Source organism: Narcine bancroftii, chromosome 13 (genome assembly GCF_036971445.1).
Source record: "Narcine bancroftii isolate sNarBan1 chromosome 13, sNarBan1.hap1, whole genome shotgun sequence".
Taxonomy (NCBI): Eukaryota; Metazoa; Chordata; class Chondrichthyes; order Torpediniformes; family Narcinidae; genus Narcine; species Narcine bancroftii.
The window spans coordinates 81,036,328-81,053,685 of record NC_091481.1 but is presented as its reverse complement, the minus strand read 5'-3'; the positions used below and the strand labels follow the sequence as shown (position 1 = coordinate 81,053,685).

Genomic DNA, 17,358 nt, shown 5'->3' with positions numbered 1-17,358 from the left:
GAGTTTGTATGTTTTCCCTGTGTCTGTGTGGGTTGACTCTGGGTGCTCCAGTTTCCATCCACTGTACTAGGTGCTGTAGATTAATTGGGTGTAATTGGGCGGCATGGGCTTATGGGCCGAAATGGCCTGTTAATGTGCTGTATGCCTAAATTAAAAAATTTAAATCTTTATTCAGTCACTTCTTCCTTCCTCCTCTCTCTTCCATTCATTCTTTTATTTCCTCTCTCCTCCATGGTCTATGTTCCTGCACTTTTCCTTCTCCCTCACTTTCATTCTTTCCTTCAATTCCTGACTTACCCACTCCTCCCCCCTAAATACCTGGTATCCAAGCAACCAACAGCCTCAAACAAATGGCGAAAAATACCAAGGAAAATAAACACAAAAAAAATGTATATCAATAAGAATGAAATAATAGGTTAAAAAATATGGAAGTTTAAAATTGTCAAAGTTAATATTCTCTGAAGTAACACATCAACTTTGGAGAAGATGGGAGTAAATATTCAGCCTTGGTCAGGCTTTGCTCAGCAGCTGTTTGAATAAAGTTATGTTTGAATAAAATGGCATTGCCCAAGATGATGCCAGTTGACGTTGGGGTGACTCTCTTACAGTGTCTTCTTAACCCTGCTTAATAAGAGTTGCCCCAGTTATCTGCCGGATAAGTGTATTTTCCGGTTGCTTGAGATTCACTCTTACAATGCCTAACTAATATATCTGCATTAAGAATAACAAGTTTAAAAGACAAAAATACCATATTGTACATACACAGAACAAACTTCACTTACATGAATATATAAACTTTAAAGCATTTTACTTTATTTTCAGAAACATTCTTTGAAAACATTTAACCATCGCTGCATCTGCAGGTTCCTCCCCCTCCACAGCGCTCCCCGAAAGACAAACAATAACATTATAGACATTTAGCCCTGCCTCCCCCAAATTTACTGATAAAGCCTTACTAATATACTTAATAATATACTAATAAAGACTCTTACTAAGCAGGAATAAGGAGACACCCCAACCAGCTTCATCCTAGGTGATGCCATTTTATTCAAAGACAACTTCATTCAAACAGCTGCTACGAGAAAAAACATAACTGCTGGCTGAATACTTGCTCCCATCTTCACCAATTAAAACATTTTTTTAGACATACAGCGTGGTAACAGGCCCTTTCGGTCCACGAGCCCGTGCATCCCAATTACACCCAATTAACCGAGAGCATCGGTACATTTTTGGAGGGGTGGGAGGAAACCCACGCTGGCGTCGGGCGAATGTACAGACAGCGCCGCATTCGACCCCAGTCGCTGACACTGTAACAGCACTGTGCTAACCGCTATATTAACCATGTTACTTCAGAGAACATTTACTTTTTACCATTTTCAACTCTTATTTATTTTAATTTTCAAACATTTATTTATTTTACTCAACTTTTATTTGCCGCTTGCTTCAATTCTGGAAAACAGGTTATTCTCGGATAGTCTTGGATTGATCTCCCATCTCTTTGCCCATTGGCTTCTCTCACCCATCCTCTCTGCCCCTCTTCCACCCAGAATCTCCTTAAATCCAGCCCCACCCTGGATTACCTGTGCCTGGAGAAGGGCATCTCTTGCATCTGGGACCCCAGGCTTTCCCCACACGACTGCAGCAGCAGATTTGTCTGGTGATGTTCTGGACGACTGGCAAAATGCAGGATCCACTCCTCCAAATGCGGTAACAGGGCCCCCTGGTCAATGATATAACCTGCTGGGCTGAAACATTCAACCCCTGTGAGCCGTTCAATAAATGCAAGCACTACACTGAGCACCGACAAAACGCGCACATTCCACTCAACGTCACACCAAACAGTGAGTGTCAGGAATAATGCTGTCCAAATATCTGCCACTCCACATTTTCAGGGTTAGGCCCAGCTTCTTACGTTGTTATCTTTGTGGACATCAATACTAGAAGGTGTGTGTGTGTGTGTGTGTGTGTGTGTGTGTGTGTGTGTGTGTGTGTGTGTGTGTGTGTGTGTGTGTGTGTGTGTGTGTGTGTGTGTGTAAGCTGCAGAGTCTATGGGAGCGCTGGAGGTGAATCCACGGACACTCAGTGTTTCAGAAGACACTCCTCTTTCCCTTACTGTTGGGGGCAATGCTCATGGCAACTCAACTTGCCTTTGTGGCAGGCAAATTTTGCAGCATATTTTATGTTTGTTTTATTACATGACAATAAAGGGAACCTTGAATGTTCAGCAAGGGGTCTGTGAGCACGTATTACAAAACTGCTGGAAAGACCTCGATTCCCACATAAACACAAACTCCAGATCAGCCTAGCTGCCAGAGAATTCTCACCACATTCCAGGGCTGGACAGATGGAGAGCAGCTGGCTGAGATTTCTCAGCTGGTTTCTAGTGAAACACCCTCTCCCAACCAGAGATCCATGCACTTATAACCCTATTATTGGGTACACAGGGAACACGACTCAGAAGACACTGTGTTATTTGAGTTATTTATGATTGTATTTTTGATCGCCTAAAATATTTTGAATTGTTTTAGGTTAACTTTCCCAGTATCGATGGCGAACGCCTTCATGCAAGGGGCTCAGAAGAGCAGGAATTTGTAAAAATGCATTAAACAGGGTTTTCTGACGCAGTTCGTCGAGAGGGGAGGGGGCTGTACTCGAGCATATCTTGTAGAACGAGGATGGGCAGAAATGTTTCTGCAGGAAACCTTTGGGAACAGTTCCCAAAGCCCTGCAAGCTTCAAGTTAGTTATGGGGGAAAAGAAAAGATAAAATTCGTCCTTGCATCCTCTGTGTGAAGAAAGTGCCCTTCAGATCACTTAAAACCTTTTTCCTCTCATCTTAAATCACCTAATCTTTTACCTCAGGGCTACTGTCCATATCCTACAACTCCTTTAATATATAAAAAAAATCTCTGCCTTAAAAATATTGAGCAACTGATCCTCCATGGATCTCACCCTTGAATGACTGAGAATTTATTTTGAGAAGGTGGCTGCCAGCGCTCGACACCTCAACCAGGAAAAAAACATGAAAATGCTCTGACAAGCCCCATTAGAATTTTCTACATTCCACTGCTCCTCGTCCTTGTGAACTCAACCTGCCTGTTTAATCTCTTCCAACCTCAGGGGCGGCCCAGTCAGCCTGGCGGTTCGGCGCCAGTGACTGGGGCCGGGATTCGAATCCCGCGCCGTCTGTAAGGAGCTTGTATGTTCTCCCCCCCCCACCCCGCTGTCTGTGTGGGTGTTTCCCCGGGGAGTTCCGGTTCCCTGCCATCGTTCGAAACATACCTGGGGGGGTTGTAGGTTAATTGGGCTCGTGGGCTGAATTAACCGAGCTGTAGATGGTAAATTTATGAAAATTTACAACTAACTGGAGGCAGTGTTTTAGCCATCGCACCAGGGCCCTTTACAATTTCAATAAGATACCTCTACTGTTAAATTCACTCGTTTTTCCTTTTTACCGACTTAACTGGACTTCACACTTTCATATCACTTTAATTTAGACATTTAGCACGGTAACAGGCCCTTTCGGCCCACGAGTCTGTGCAGCCCAATTACACCCAATTGACCTACAACCCCCAGTACATTTTGAAGGGTGGGAGGAAACCTACACGGGGAGACTGATCAAACACCTTACAGACGGTGCCTGATTTGAACCTGGGCTACTGGCGCTGTAATAGCATTGTGCTATCCGCTACTCTAACCGTGCCTCCCTGTCATATTCCAGTTGCCTTTATCCCAATGAAGCCTGTTTGCATTCTCCTCACAGTCCACGTTGCCAACCAGCTGAGCATCATCAAGTATTGCCCTGGATTTGACGCAAAATAAGCTACTCCCTTTTACAATAAATAACCTTTCCTTTAGAAAATGGGAAAAAAAAGGGATTAAAAGATTAGAAAATTGTTTTTCAGGAAGTAGATTCTTATCCTTTGAACAAATGAGAGATAAGTACAATATAACTGGAGATACAGCGCTGGCATATTACCAACTGAGATCCTACTTGAAAGATAAATTAGGAAGCAATTTGAGTTTACCAGAGGGAAGTAACCTTGAATATGTGATTACAGATACAATGTTAATCAAAAGATTTATAACAAATATGTATATTAAACTGCAAGAAAAGGAGAATGAGGAAACAAATGGTAAAACTAAACAAAAATGGGAACAAGATTTAAATATAAAGATAAAAAGGGAAACATGGGAGAAATTATGTTCTGGAACGATGAGAAATACAATAAATACGAGGCTGCGTATGATACAATATAATTGGTTACACAGACTATACATTACACCGCAAAAGTTAAATAAATGGGACCCAACAGTACCTGATAGATGTTTTCGATGTAAAAAAGAAAGGGGAACAACAATTCATGCAATCTGGACATGTGAGAGAGTAGAAAAATTTTGGGATGATCTCAATCAGATATTAAATAAAATAACAGAAAACAATATACCAAATAATCCAGAGATCTTTCTCCTAAGTAACATAAAAAATAAAGAATTTGGAATTGACTTGGAAGATGCACAAAAAAGATTTGTTAAGATAGCCCTAGCTGTAGCAAAAAAATGTATTATGTCGACCTGGAAATTGGAAGATAATTTGAAAATACAACAATGGTATATAGAAATGAATAAATGTATTCCATTAGAAAAAATAACATATAGTTTAAGAAATAATATTGAAATATTCGAACAAGTATGGGAGCCTTACATTAAATACAATAGCGAAAACCTACCGGGGACAAACATTACCTAAGTTGATGAAAGGAGAAGGAAAGAAAAGAATGGACTCTGTAGAATTTCTGGTGTATTTTTGTTGAATGACAACATTGTCTGACTGAATTAATGCAACCTAGATTGTATACCTAAAATGGATGAGAGGGGGGGGGGGTGGGGGGATGGCTTGGGAGGAGGGAGGGGGGGGGGAAGAAAAAGTCACTGTAAATGTGTGAAAAAGAAAAAGTGTATATCATGGCTATTGTGATTTATGGTGTGAAAAATAAAAAATTTAAAAAAAAAGTTTTGCCCTGGATCCAAATCAATGATCCCGACAGTGAACACCTGAGGCCCCAGCACCAATACCTGAGATTCCTCATTCATCGTGGCTTCCCTTTTGCTGAAAATTACTCCGTCTATTTGCCAAACCATGATCCACACCACTTTACCAAAAACCTCCGGGAGTCACTACACCAAAGTGCTCCTCTTATTTTTCACGCTTACTACAACCTCAACAGAGTTCATTAAATATAATTTCACTTTTATAACAATACTCATATGTTGTATTTTTCAACGGCGCTATTATGTGTGAAAGTAAGAACTACATTTCCCACGGTTGGGCAGAACCCGGCAGTGATGTAGGGCAGAAGCGCAGGCGGTTGGAGGCCAGTCGAAGCAGGTGAGGGAGAATAAAGTCGGTTAAGTGTAAAGTCGTTCTTCTTGAAAGAACGAGCATAACAACAAGCACCTACCATTCTCTGTGTAAAAAATCCCACCTCTGACATCTCCTTAAATTTTCCTCCATTCACCTTTAAACTACTGGTTTGGGCCGACCTGGGGGAAAGGTGCTCATAGTCTATGCCTCTCCTAGTCTTTTATACCTCAAGCCTTCTTGTAGTGTCTGCCCACACTACAAAGGAAAAGGTCCTGGCTTGCTCTTTGTTCTTCAATCCCGGCTGCACCTTCTCCAAAGTTTCAAATATCCACCAGAATGTGTAGGTTAATTGGACATTTAAGAAGGCCTTATGGGATGCTGGGCTTCATTAGTCGGGGGGTTGAGTTCAGGAGTCATGAGGTGATTTGCAGCTCTACAAATCTCTGGTGAGACCCCACTTCGAATATTGTGCTCAGTCCTGGTCACCTCATTATACAGGAAGGATGTGGAAGCTGTGGAGAGGGTGCAGAGGAGATTAGCTGGACTGGGAAACAAGTCTTATGAGGCAAGGTTGGCAGAGCTGGGACTTTTTTCTTAGGAGCGTAGAAGGATGAGAGGAGACTCACTAAGGGTCTACAAGATTATAAGGTGGATAGCCAGCACCTTTTCCCCATGGTGGGAGTACCAAACACCAGAGGACAACTGTACAAAATGAAGGAAAGGAAATTTAGAGGAGACTTCAGGGGCATTTTTTTTATATATGGAGAGTTGTGGTGGCCTGGAATGCATTGCCAAGGATGATGGTAGAGGGTGGAACAATAGGAACATTTAAGAGACCCTTAGACAGGCGCATGGATGAAAGAAAAATAGAGAGTTATGAGGTATGGCGGGTTTAGTTTGTTTTTGGTAGGTACATATCGGTTGACATAACATTGTGGGCCGAAGGGCCTGTACTGTGCTGCAATGTTCTATGTAACTAACTGAATGTGATAGTACAGATCTATCACCAATGTACATAGTGTATATAGTTACTGTATCTAGACTGTGCTTACAGCGATTGGCTGAGAGCTAAGCCACACCTATTGTTTGGGCCTTAAAGGGTTGTGTCCCTAGCCAGGTCGGATCATTCCGGACTGGTCGGCCACCTGTGAAGAGCTCCGGTCTTTTGCTAATAAAAGCCTTGGTTTGGATCAACAAGTCTTTGGTTCTTTCGACGAGCTCTACAATTTTATTAGCAAAAGGAATTTTTTTTGAAAGGGATGGAGCGTTTAACTCGGCCAGAAAAACTTGATATCGACCCACAGTCAGCTACAGCCTTCAAAGCCTTTAAGTTCTGGCTGCTGAACTTTGAAAACTTCCTGAGATTCATTCAGGTAGAGGAGGATAACCAGCGTCTAACAGCATTGCTGTCTATGGTGTCCTTGAGAGTCTACGAGAACATCCAGGATGAGACCACTTACACCGCAGCCATAAAGGTACTGAAAGGACTGTATGATCAACCGGTGAACAGAGTTCATGCCCGGCTCATGCTTGCGTCGAGGAAGCAACAGCCTGGTGAGTCCAGCAGAGCATATTTACAAATATTAAAGGCATTGGGCAAGGACTGTAACTGTGTGGACAAAACTGCTGCCGAGATCACTAGCGACCTCGTCCGGGATGCCTATGTGGCCGGGCTCCGATCGAACGAAGTGAGGCTGCGCTTGCTCGAACAAGGGGTAGAAAAACTAGAGGACGTGGCCCGGATTGCAATCACAATGGAGGATGCAGCCTTAAAGTCCACCGAGCTCTCTAGGGACTGGACCCCTCGTTCTGATGTGAGTAAAGTGCCCTTCTACCCTACCCCTGACGGCCTGTCGGCTGCTGCTACCCTGCCCCGTGCGAACCCGAAATGTTATTTCTGCGGGAGGAACAAGCACAGCAGATCCCAGTGCCCAGCAAGAAAAGCCAGGTGCCAGAAGTGCCTTAAAAAGGGCCACTTTGCTGCAGTCTGTAGGTCTAAAATGGCCGCCAGCAAACACAGTGCCTCGTGTGAAGCTCAACCGCCACTATCCCATTCAAACTCTTCTTCCCCAGAGCTCTCGTCCAATGAGAGCGAGGGCTCCCCTGCACGGCAACGCCTGACGTCACGGAGACGCCGAACCCGGAAGGGGCAACCCACCGTCGCAACCATGGTGATGGCCTGCCTCTCGCCCGCCGCTGCTGCCGCCGCCACAGTCACCCCCGGGGCCGACGCTACCGCCGCTGCTGCCGCCGCCACGGACACCTCCGGGGCCGACGCTACCGCTGCTGCCGCCGCCGCCACAGACACCCCCGGGGCCGACGCTACCGCCGCTGCTGCCGCCGCCACGGACACCTCCGGGGCCGACGCTACAGCCGCTGCTGCCGCCGCCACGGACACCCCCGGGGCCGACGCTACCGCCGCTGCTGCCGCCGCCACGGACACCCCCGGGGCCGACGCTACCGCCGCTGCTGCCGCCGCCACGGACACCTCCGGGGCCGACGCTACAGCCGCTGCTGCCGCCGCCACGGACACCCCCGGGGCCGACGCTACCGCCGCCGCAGCCACCCCCGCGGCCAACCAGGTGCTCACCCTAGCGTCCATCGCTGACGACCGCCAGGGCCCGACCACCGATCACGAGCAACTACAAACCCCACTACTTACCATTCACCCGCCACAACAGCACTTCCGGGAGGTTCTCCAACCTGCTCCTCGAGCGTTGACTATGTCATCCCGTTGCGTGACGTCATCCCGTTGCGTGACGTCATCGCGCAAAACTCGCCTGTCAACTGCTTCAATAACATTAAACCAGCAATGCTCTCATCCCCTCACCAGAGCAATGGAACTGATTAAAGTGCATGGACACTACACCAATTGCTTATTTGACTCTGGGTCAACTGACAGTTTTATCCAGCCAGATCTGGCCCTCCGTTGGGGACTTGACATTATCCCCACTACCCAGAGGATCTCATTAGCGACGAGGTCGCACTCGACTGGGATAAAGGGGTATTGCATCGCCACGCTGGAAGTACAGGGCGTGACGGTCACCCACTTTAAATTATTCGTCCTTCCCCAATTGTGCGCCCCAGTGTTGCTGGGATTAGACTTCCAGTGTCAGTTCCAAACGGTGTCCCTACACTTTGGGGGACCCCACGCCCCCCTCTCGGTCTGCCATCGCCATCGCCCCACTCCCGAAGCACCCGAGCAACCCGCCCCCGTGCCCCGGGGCCAATCCTGCGGCCTTTCCACACTCCGGATTGCCCCGCCAGCACTCTTCGCAAACCTCACCCCTGGCTGGAAGCCTGTGGCCACCAAAAGTCGGCAATATAGTTACGAAAACAGGCAATTCATTAGGAGTGAGGTGCGTAGATTGCTGGATGAGGGCATCATCGAACCCAGTTCAAGCCCCTGGAGAGCCCAGGTGGTGGTTGTTAAGAATGGGGAAAAACTACGGATGGTGGTCGACTACAGCCAGACCATTAACCGCTTCACACTCCTGGATGCGTACCCCCTGCCACGCATCACGGATGTGGTGAACCAGATCGCCCAGTACCGCATTTTCTCCACTATTGACCTACGTTCGGCCTACCACCAGCTCCCGATCCGCTGCGAGGACCGACCATTCACGGCCTTTGAAGCGAATGGGCGGCTATATCAATTTCTCAGGGTACCATTCGGGGTCACAAATGGTGTCGCGGTCTTCCAGCGGGAAATGGACAGGATGGTGGACCAGAACGGGCTAACCGCTACCTTCCCGTATCTGGACAATATCACCATCTGCGGCCACGACATGCAGGACCATGACGCCAACCTAGACAAATTTCTTCAAACTGCCCGTCAGCTAAACCTGACTTACAATTTGGACAAGTGTGTTTTCCGGACCACACGACTCGCTATTCTAGGTTGTGTGGTGGAAAACGGGATAGTCATGCCAGATCCTGACCGCATGCGTCCCTTAATGGACTTACCCCCCCCACATACCCAGAAAGCTCTCAAACGCTGCCTGGGCCTTTTCTCTTATTACGCACAATGGGTTCCAAACTACGCCGACAAGGCACGTCCTCTTATCAAGACCACCTCTTTTCCCCTCTCGACCGAAGCCACAGCGGCTTTCGATCGAATCAAATCTGACATCGCTGCTGCGACGCTGCACGCGATCGATGAGTCTGTCCCGTTTCAAGTCGAGAGCGATGCATCCGACTTCGCCCTGGCAGCCACCTTGAACCAGGCCGGTCGGCCTGTAGCCTTCTTCTCCAGAACCCTCCAGGGTCCGGAGAGTAGACACTCCTCGATCGAGAAGGAGGCCCAGGCCATAGTTGAAGCGGTACGTCGTTGGAGACATTACCTCGCTGGGAGGCGCTTTACACTGTTGACTGATCAACGCGCGGTCTCCTTCATGTTCAGCAACACCCAGCGTGGTAAGATAAAAAACGACAAAATCGCCAGATGGAGAATCGAACTCTCCACCTTTAACTATGACATCCTGTACCGGCCTGGTAAGCTCAACGACCCGCCTGACGCGCTCTCCAGGGGGACGTGCGCCAGCATACAGATGGACAGACTACGGAAACTCCATGAGGCGCTCTGTCATCCAGGGGTCACTAGGTTTGCTCACTTTGTCAAGGCGCGCAACTTACCCTACACAATTGAGGAGATCCGCTCCATGACCCGAGCCTGTTCGGTGTGCGCCGAATGCAAGCCCCACTTCTTCCGTCCGGATAACTCCCACGTCATCAAAGCCACCCGCCCCTTCGAGCGTCTTAGCGTAGACTTTAAGGGACCCCTACCGTCGACCAACCGTAATACCTACATCCTTACGGCCATCGACGAATACTCCCGCTTCCCATTCGCTGTGGCCTGCCCAGACACCACTGCCACCTCAGTGATACAGGCCCTTCACAGTATTTTCACCATCTTCGGGTACCCCAATTCCATCCACAGTGATAGGGGGTCCTCATTCATGAGTTCAGAGCTGCAACAGTACCTTCTGGAGTGTGGCATTGCTTCAAGCAGGACCACGAGCTATAACCCACGCGGTAATGGCCAGGTCGAGAGGGAGAATGCCACCATATGGAGAGCGGTTACACTGGCTCTCCGGTCTAAAGGTCTCCCCACCTCTCACTGGCAGGAGGTTCTCACTAGTGCCTTACACTCCATCCGCTCCCTCCTATGTACTGCAACAAATGCCACCCCCCACGAAAGGATGTTCCTTTTCCCGAGGAAATCCGAATCGGGAACCACTGTACCGGCATGGCTCACCGTCCCTGGCCCCGTCCTTTTGCGACGCCACGTCCGGCACTCAAAGAATGACCCCTTGGTCGACCGAGTGACTCTACTCCACGCGAACCCACATTACGCATATGTGGAGTTCCCAGACGGGCGGGAGGACACTGTTTCGGTGCGGGACCTAGCTCAGGACGCGGTAGACCCAGCAAACCCCCCAACTCCTTATGCTCCAGGCCCCGTGCCGCAACAGAAGGACCAACAGCACCCCAATGACTCGGGCCACCCTGCCGACAAAACGACTGGGGAATTGAGCGACGGAGCAGTCGCACCCGATGAGCCCGCTGGTGACACCACTCCAGCGACCCCAATCCCGGCACCACGGCGGTCACGCCGGATGGTCAGACCCCCTGACCGCTACAGTCCTTGACCTACCCCTTCCTTTTCATTCTCTCCCTCGTTTTTGTTTTTTTTTTCCCCGGGTCAATTCTCCAAGAAGGGGTGAATGTGATAGTACAGATCTATCACCAATGTACATAGTGTATATAGTTACTGTATCTAGACTGTGCTTACAGCGATTGGCTGAGAGCTAAGCCACACCTATTGTTTGGGCCTTAAAGGGTTGTGTCCCTAGCCAGGTCGGATCATTCCGGACTGGTCGGCCACCTGTGAAGAGCTCCGGTCTTTTGCTAATAAAAGCCTTGGTTTGGATCAACAAGTCTTTGGTTCTTTCGACGAGCTCTACACTGAATTTTATAGAGCTGCAACATTACCTCACTACTCGAACTGTATACCCCAAATAATGAAGGATAGCACACCCTAGGTCTTCTTAACTATCCTCTTGTGATAGAGTATTTAGAGGTGTTTTGGGAAGGATTATTAGAGCAGGTTGCACACAAACATTTTAAAACACAGAATATTTGCAGGAATTTTGCAGAGTGCTTTTGGCAAAAAGAGCAACAAAGTAGCAATATTCAGCAGCTTGCTCAGGAGAACATGTGATTTTTGCAGGCAGACAGAACTGTTTTGCTCTCAGAGAGGGAGGGTGTGAAACAGAGAGAGAGAGAGTCACAGAAATCAGTTCCAAAAGGACAAAGCTGGCAAACTTTTTGAAGGCTGCATGGTCAAAGGAGAAGACTAGTGGTCTGAAAGGTGACCTGAAAGGAGAAGGATCATCTGGAGAACCCTGAAGGGGACAAGTTTTGTCAGCAAGACCGATTGAGAAGGAATCAGTTGTGGATGGCTTGGAAGAGGAATCTCTCTCTGAAAACGAGCAAGAACCCTCCTGAGTGGTAACCATTTGCCTGTTAAGCACCAAAGACTGGTGAACTTTGTTAACGCTAACCTCTGTGCACAGTACAAGAACTGCCTGCAACCAGTGAGATTGGACTGCGAGCCAAAAGAACTTTTCTAATCTTAAATACACATTACACACACCTGCACTTAGTATCAGAGGGGGGATTAAATAGGTTAAGTAATAAGTTTAATTCTATTTTCTTGTTCAAATATAATTAAAAACTACTTTTGTTTAAGTAACTCTGTTGTGGTGGATATCTATTGCTGCTGGGTTTTGGGGTCCTCTGGACTCCGTAACACTATCACTTGCCAGACAATCTCGAGGGATCTATGGAATTGGACCTGAAGATCCTTGTTCCTCTGCTAAGAATCTTGGCATTAACCCTACCTCCCTCCTTCAAGTTCGATTTTCCAGAGGGTATCACCGCACTTTACTAGAATGGATTCTCATTTGCCATTTCTCCACCCAACTCTGCATCCTGTTGGTATCCTGTCGGAACCTACGTTAGCGCAACGCCTTTAACAGCGCCAGCGATCGGCACCGGACCCGGGTTTAAATCCAGCGCAGTCTGTAAGGAGTTTGTACATTTTCCCCATGTCTGCGTGGGTTTTCCTTGTGGGCTTCAGTTTCCTCCTACCATTCAAAAATGTAGGTTAATGGGGTATATAAATTGGGCCGCACAGACTCATAGGGCTGGGTTGGCCTGTTATCGTGCTGGATGTCCAAATTAAAAAAAAAATTAAAAAACCTTCCACACTATCCACAACACCTCCAACCTTTTTGTCATCTGCAGACTTACTCACCCAGCCCCTGACTTCCTCATCTAAGTTACACATAAAAATTTATGGCAGATGTTGATTTAAATCCAGCTCATCAATAATTTTGCGTAAATCAGTATGGCAACCATGAAACTACTGGATGGTTTAAAAATGCATTTGGTTCATTAATCGCTTTCACAGATGGAAATAAGCTTATTCTGGGTTCCAAATGCACAGAAATAAAAGACTCTGAAAATTGATCAGGCAATTAGCGCGGAATTAGGCTGTGGTAAAGGGCCAGGAGGAGAGGACATTAATTTATTAAAATTTAGGCATACTTCCAGCTCACGAGTCTGTGCCCTCTCCCCTCAACCATACACCAATTAATCGACCACCCCTGTACGCTGGGCAGAACTTGTGTTGGACTGATAACAGACCAGGGGAGAGCTGGGCCAAGTGTGGGTCAGTGTTACAATATTTAAAATCGCTGTAGGCCTTGGCTACATTTGTAAAGACTGGCAGAACAATTCCCCCTTCTGCACTGTGTGAGCACTCATTTGTATTTAAGATTATGAGGGGCTTATAGATAGCCAGCACCTTTTTCCCCCAGATCAACAATGACAAATGTGGTATGGTAGCTGCAAAGTTTCAAGTCAGAAGTTGATACAGAGGACCGTTACAACAAAAAATGCTGGAGGAACTCAGTTGGTCTCATGATAATTAAAATTAGAAGATATATTACTGAAAATGAAACAACTCCAGAGGGTCGTTAACTCGGCCTGCGACATCACGGGCACCAGTCTTCACTCCATCGAGGTCATACGCACGAAGCAGGGTTTTAAGAAAGCAGTCTCTATTCTCAAGGACCCCCGCGCCACCCTCTGCACTCTGCTACCATCGGGGGTGGGGGGGGGAAAGGTACAGGACAAGCACTCAGCGGCACAAGGGCGGCTTCTTCCCCTCCCCCGTCAGATTCCTGAATGATCAATCAACCAAAGACATCGACTTTGATTTTTCGGGCACCATTTAAAAAAAAAAGGCGGTTTATATAAATGTGTGCGTTGAGATGTTGCCGATGCATCCCATGACAATAAATTCTGGTTCTCACTTTTCGGGCCTGAGCCCTTCCTCAAAGTATGGGTGAAGAAACTCGTCAGTAATCTATCTCGACCTCCTATGGATGCTGCGAGACCGGTCGAGTTCCCCCTGCGTTTTTGTCTTTTGACTACAATTACAGCATCTGCAGACTTTCATGCTTCACTCCAGAGGATCATGAAAGCAGCTGGGATCACTGGGGTCTCCCTTTACTCTATAGACAACATTTGCTAGGAACATTGTGTACATAGGGCTTAAGGGAGTTTAGAAAACCTTTTCCATCCAATGCCACAGTATCTTCAACCCACTGCCAGCAAGGAGAAAGTACAGGAGCATCGAAATCAGGACTGCCAGGCTGGGGAATAGGTTCTTCCCACAGGCAGCGAGATTGATGAACCGTATCTCTAATCCCAAATATTTATTTTGATTATTTGCATAGTTTCTGTTCACACGATTTTTGTGCGCGCACCAAGATCTGGAGGGACGCTGTTTCGTTGGGTTGTGGATGTACAATAAGAGGATGATAAACTTAAAATACCAGAGTACATCGATTTGAGGTGAGAGGAGGAAAGTTTTTTTTTTGGGGGGGGGTATTGCTGACTAGGATGAGTGAGGGGACAGGGCTGAGCTGGGGGGGGGGGGGGTGGGTGAGGGCCACGCAGACCAGGCTCAGCATTGGCGGATTCTGACCAGGACGAGCGTGGTGGGGGTGGGGGACTGACCAGACTGAGCTGGGGGGTTGACTGGTGGGAGTAGGGTTCAATGTCCACCCTACCATTTCCTCCCTCCACCTTACCAGCCTAACGCAGGCTAGTCACGACTATGTTATTCATGATGTGGAGGTGCTGGAATCGCTCTTCAGCAACCCCAGGTGGAAGCGTAGTTGGCCTAAAGGTAGCGCCGGCCCTGGGTGGTATAAAATTGTGGGCTGAAAGTCCTGTGCTGTAATGTTTGATCTCAGGGACACCCATTATGTTCAGCTGTTATATGAATCCCTAGGTCGGGGTTTGGCAGGAGGAGTGTGGGAGAAGGAATTCAGCCGTTCAACAAATAAAGCTCTACCACTGCACCCACGGGTTCGGCCGCGATGGCGTCTACCATGTGTTTTGGGAACGCTGCGTGAGCTCGTCCTGTCAGCTTGATCACTTACAGATGCACCGGCTCTTGGAAGTATCATGGACGAGGCCAGGATTGCACAAGCAGCTGTAACTTCCTCTCCTGTTCACACACTTGCCGTTCTGACAGATTCTTGGCAAGTTACACTCGTTGATGTCTGGAAGAAGCAAGAGAAAAGATTTAGGCTCTGCAGTGTGGGCAGTGCAGGCTTAAAAGTTCATTCCAACTTTTACGTTCTACCCGAACTGCCACATAGATGGTTGGGATCTCTGAATATTTATTTTGCCCTTAGATTTTATGTCTAGATAATTTCCATTGGAGGAAATATCCTTAAGGAAAGGCCTGGATCTGCCATCTGATTTACCCATCTACATTTAATCCTCTCTAATCCTCTTGTCAGTTGATATAAGCCCCTGAACAGTTCTTTCCAGTAGTAGTAGTGTTATATTATATTGTCACTCAAAGAACAGTGCAAAAATGCTGCAGGAAGTCATGCAGTGTCCAGAGGAGATGATGGTTCAGGGCCAAAATGTCAGTTATATATCTTTACCTCGTATGAACGCAATGTGACCTGCTGAGTTCCTCCCAACATTTTTATGTTTTAACTGCAATCGCAGCATCTGCTGTGCTTCAGTCGAAAGAACAACAGTAAGCTTATTATACAGACTTCTCTTCCCCAATAAAACTGAGGGAGGGAAGTTTAGGGTAGATATCAGGGGTACGTTTTTTTTTAAACAGAGTTGTGGGTGCCTGGAAAGCAGGGTGGTGGGGGCTGAAACATTGGGGACACACGCATGAAAGGAACGACAGAGAATTATGGGGTAGGGAGGGCTTGGTACTTTTTTTTTAGGGATATCTGGGTCGGCACCACATCGAGGGCTGAAGGGCCTGTACCGTGCTGATTTATCTATGGGTCTTAACGTACCCCGACTAAGAGGCGGAGGGGAAAGGAAAAGAACCTCAGGACTTGCGACCTTGACACCGAAGGAACAGCACGCCTGGATGGAGTGTGACAAAGAACAGAATGGGAAGAGATGGCGTCAGCTGCCTAACTTGGTAAGAAGGTCATGGAGTTGGACTCTTGCCGGCCTGGCATCACACACCAATCCTTAACAAGAGTCCGACTCTGCCCCCCAGCAATGATTTGTTACTCTGAAGAACAACCAAATATGGGAGGAAATGTGAAAGTTTTGTTGGATGAAGTAATATGTCACAGCGCTTTAAAACTGGACACTGGCTCTATTGACTGAGATTTCACTTGGCTTCCAAACCGTTGTTAAAAATATGACATGGCAAGCTTAGAATTTGGTTTCACAACAGAATACAAACGAGTCGGGAAGGAAAGCATGGTGCAGCAAGCGACACCCATCAATGGAGACAAGTACCTGCTCTACCTGTGCGGCCAGCGTGGACGAAGGCAATAGGAAGTTCCAAATACTGAACGAATCCCTGAGCCGAGGTGTCTCACTAGAGGGACCGTGTTGGATCTGGAGCTTGGGTCGCCAATTATTTGGATTGGACTGTGGAAGCACTGGAAGCAAATCTACAAACACTCGGTGACTTGCGGGGGATGGGGGGAAGGGGAACACGCGCACCCTCTTTTGCTTCTCCCTCTCTGACTGCAAGTCTGACTGTAAGAGGCGCTTAGGGAATTCCTGCCGGTGGTGAATCTGTCCGCCTTACAGCAGGAAAAAAGACATTTCATTTAATATGACATTGTTTTATTACTGTGACAATAAATTGAATCTTGAATCTTAGAGGGTCTAAATTACTCTGGACAACGAAGATTTTGCTCCTGAACACTTTTGGGAGTATTTTATGGATTTTGGGCCACTGATCACGAAAGTCATCTGAAAATGTTCCAATCACATACCATTTTTTTGTTAATAACCTATTTTCGTGATTTCCTGTCATATTTTAAGTCTACTAGCGTATTGCCCACAAAGCAAGCTACTTTAATCAGTTCAAGCAGGCCTGGGGATGCACTCAGTACAGGTGCTATGCCAATGTTGTCTTAGACCCGGGCATGCTTAGCCAGGATAGATGCAGACAGGCTATAAAAGCAGCTCACATATACAGATGCTGTGCATTACATCGATTATGGATTGAACACACGTAGATAAACATGTTCTTCAGGCAATAGCACAATGAGTGTACTTAACCACAGCATTTATTGTCTTCGGGAAGATTCAATACAGCAGAAATGTCTCGTCAATGTCACAACAGCTGCAATATATTCTGTTCCATTTATGACGAGTACTGGCTTAAGGTTCAAAGACACAGCATGACTGCACTTATTAAGAAACCCTATGAGCTCTACTTTGGTGGTAAATTTAGTGACCAAAACAAACTCTGGTCTAATATGTGTTGCACAACATATGCAGGCTACCTAACAGCTTGGCTCAGAGGTAGATTATGTGATTAAACACATTATAATGTTTCTCCAACTTCCTATGTAATATATAAAATATGAAATTTCTGTGTTCAGCTTGAAGTTGTCTATCTCA

General features: G+C 47.1%; 2 protein-coding genes across 4 annotated transcripts in view; one reads left to right on the top strand and one right to left on the bottom strand.

Annotated features, from left to right (window-relative positions):
- The window catches only part of LOC138748410 (trafficking protein particle complex subunit 6b-like), a 136,302-nt gene that overhangs the window by 33,438 nt on the left and 85,506 nt on the right, over positions 1–17,358 (top strand). The window lies entirely within an intron of this gene.
- LOC138748409 (latent-transforming growth factor beta-binding protein 4-like) overlaps positions 1–17,358 on the bottom strand; it is a 131,290-nt gene that overhangs the window by 51,213 nt on the left and 62,719 nt on the right. For both annotated transcript variants that reach the window (XM_069908545.1, XM_069908547.1), the window contains 2 exons: positions 14,886–15,008; positions 1,581–1,745 (listed from right to left, as the gene is read on the bottom strand). In XM_069908545.1, coding sequence (XP_069764646.1) covers positions 1,581–1,745; positions 14,886–15,008 — 288 coding nt within the window. The remainder of the gene's footprint in view (positions 1–1,580; positions 1,746–14,885; positions 15,009–17,358) is intronic.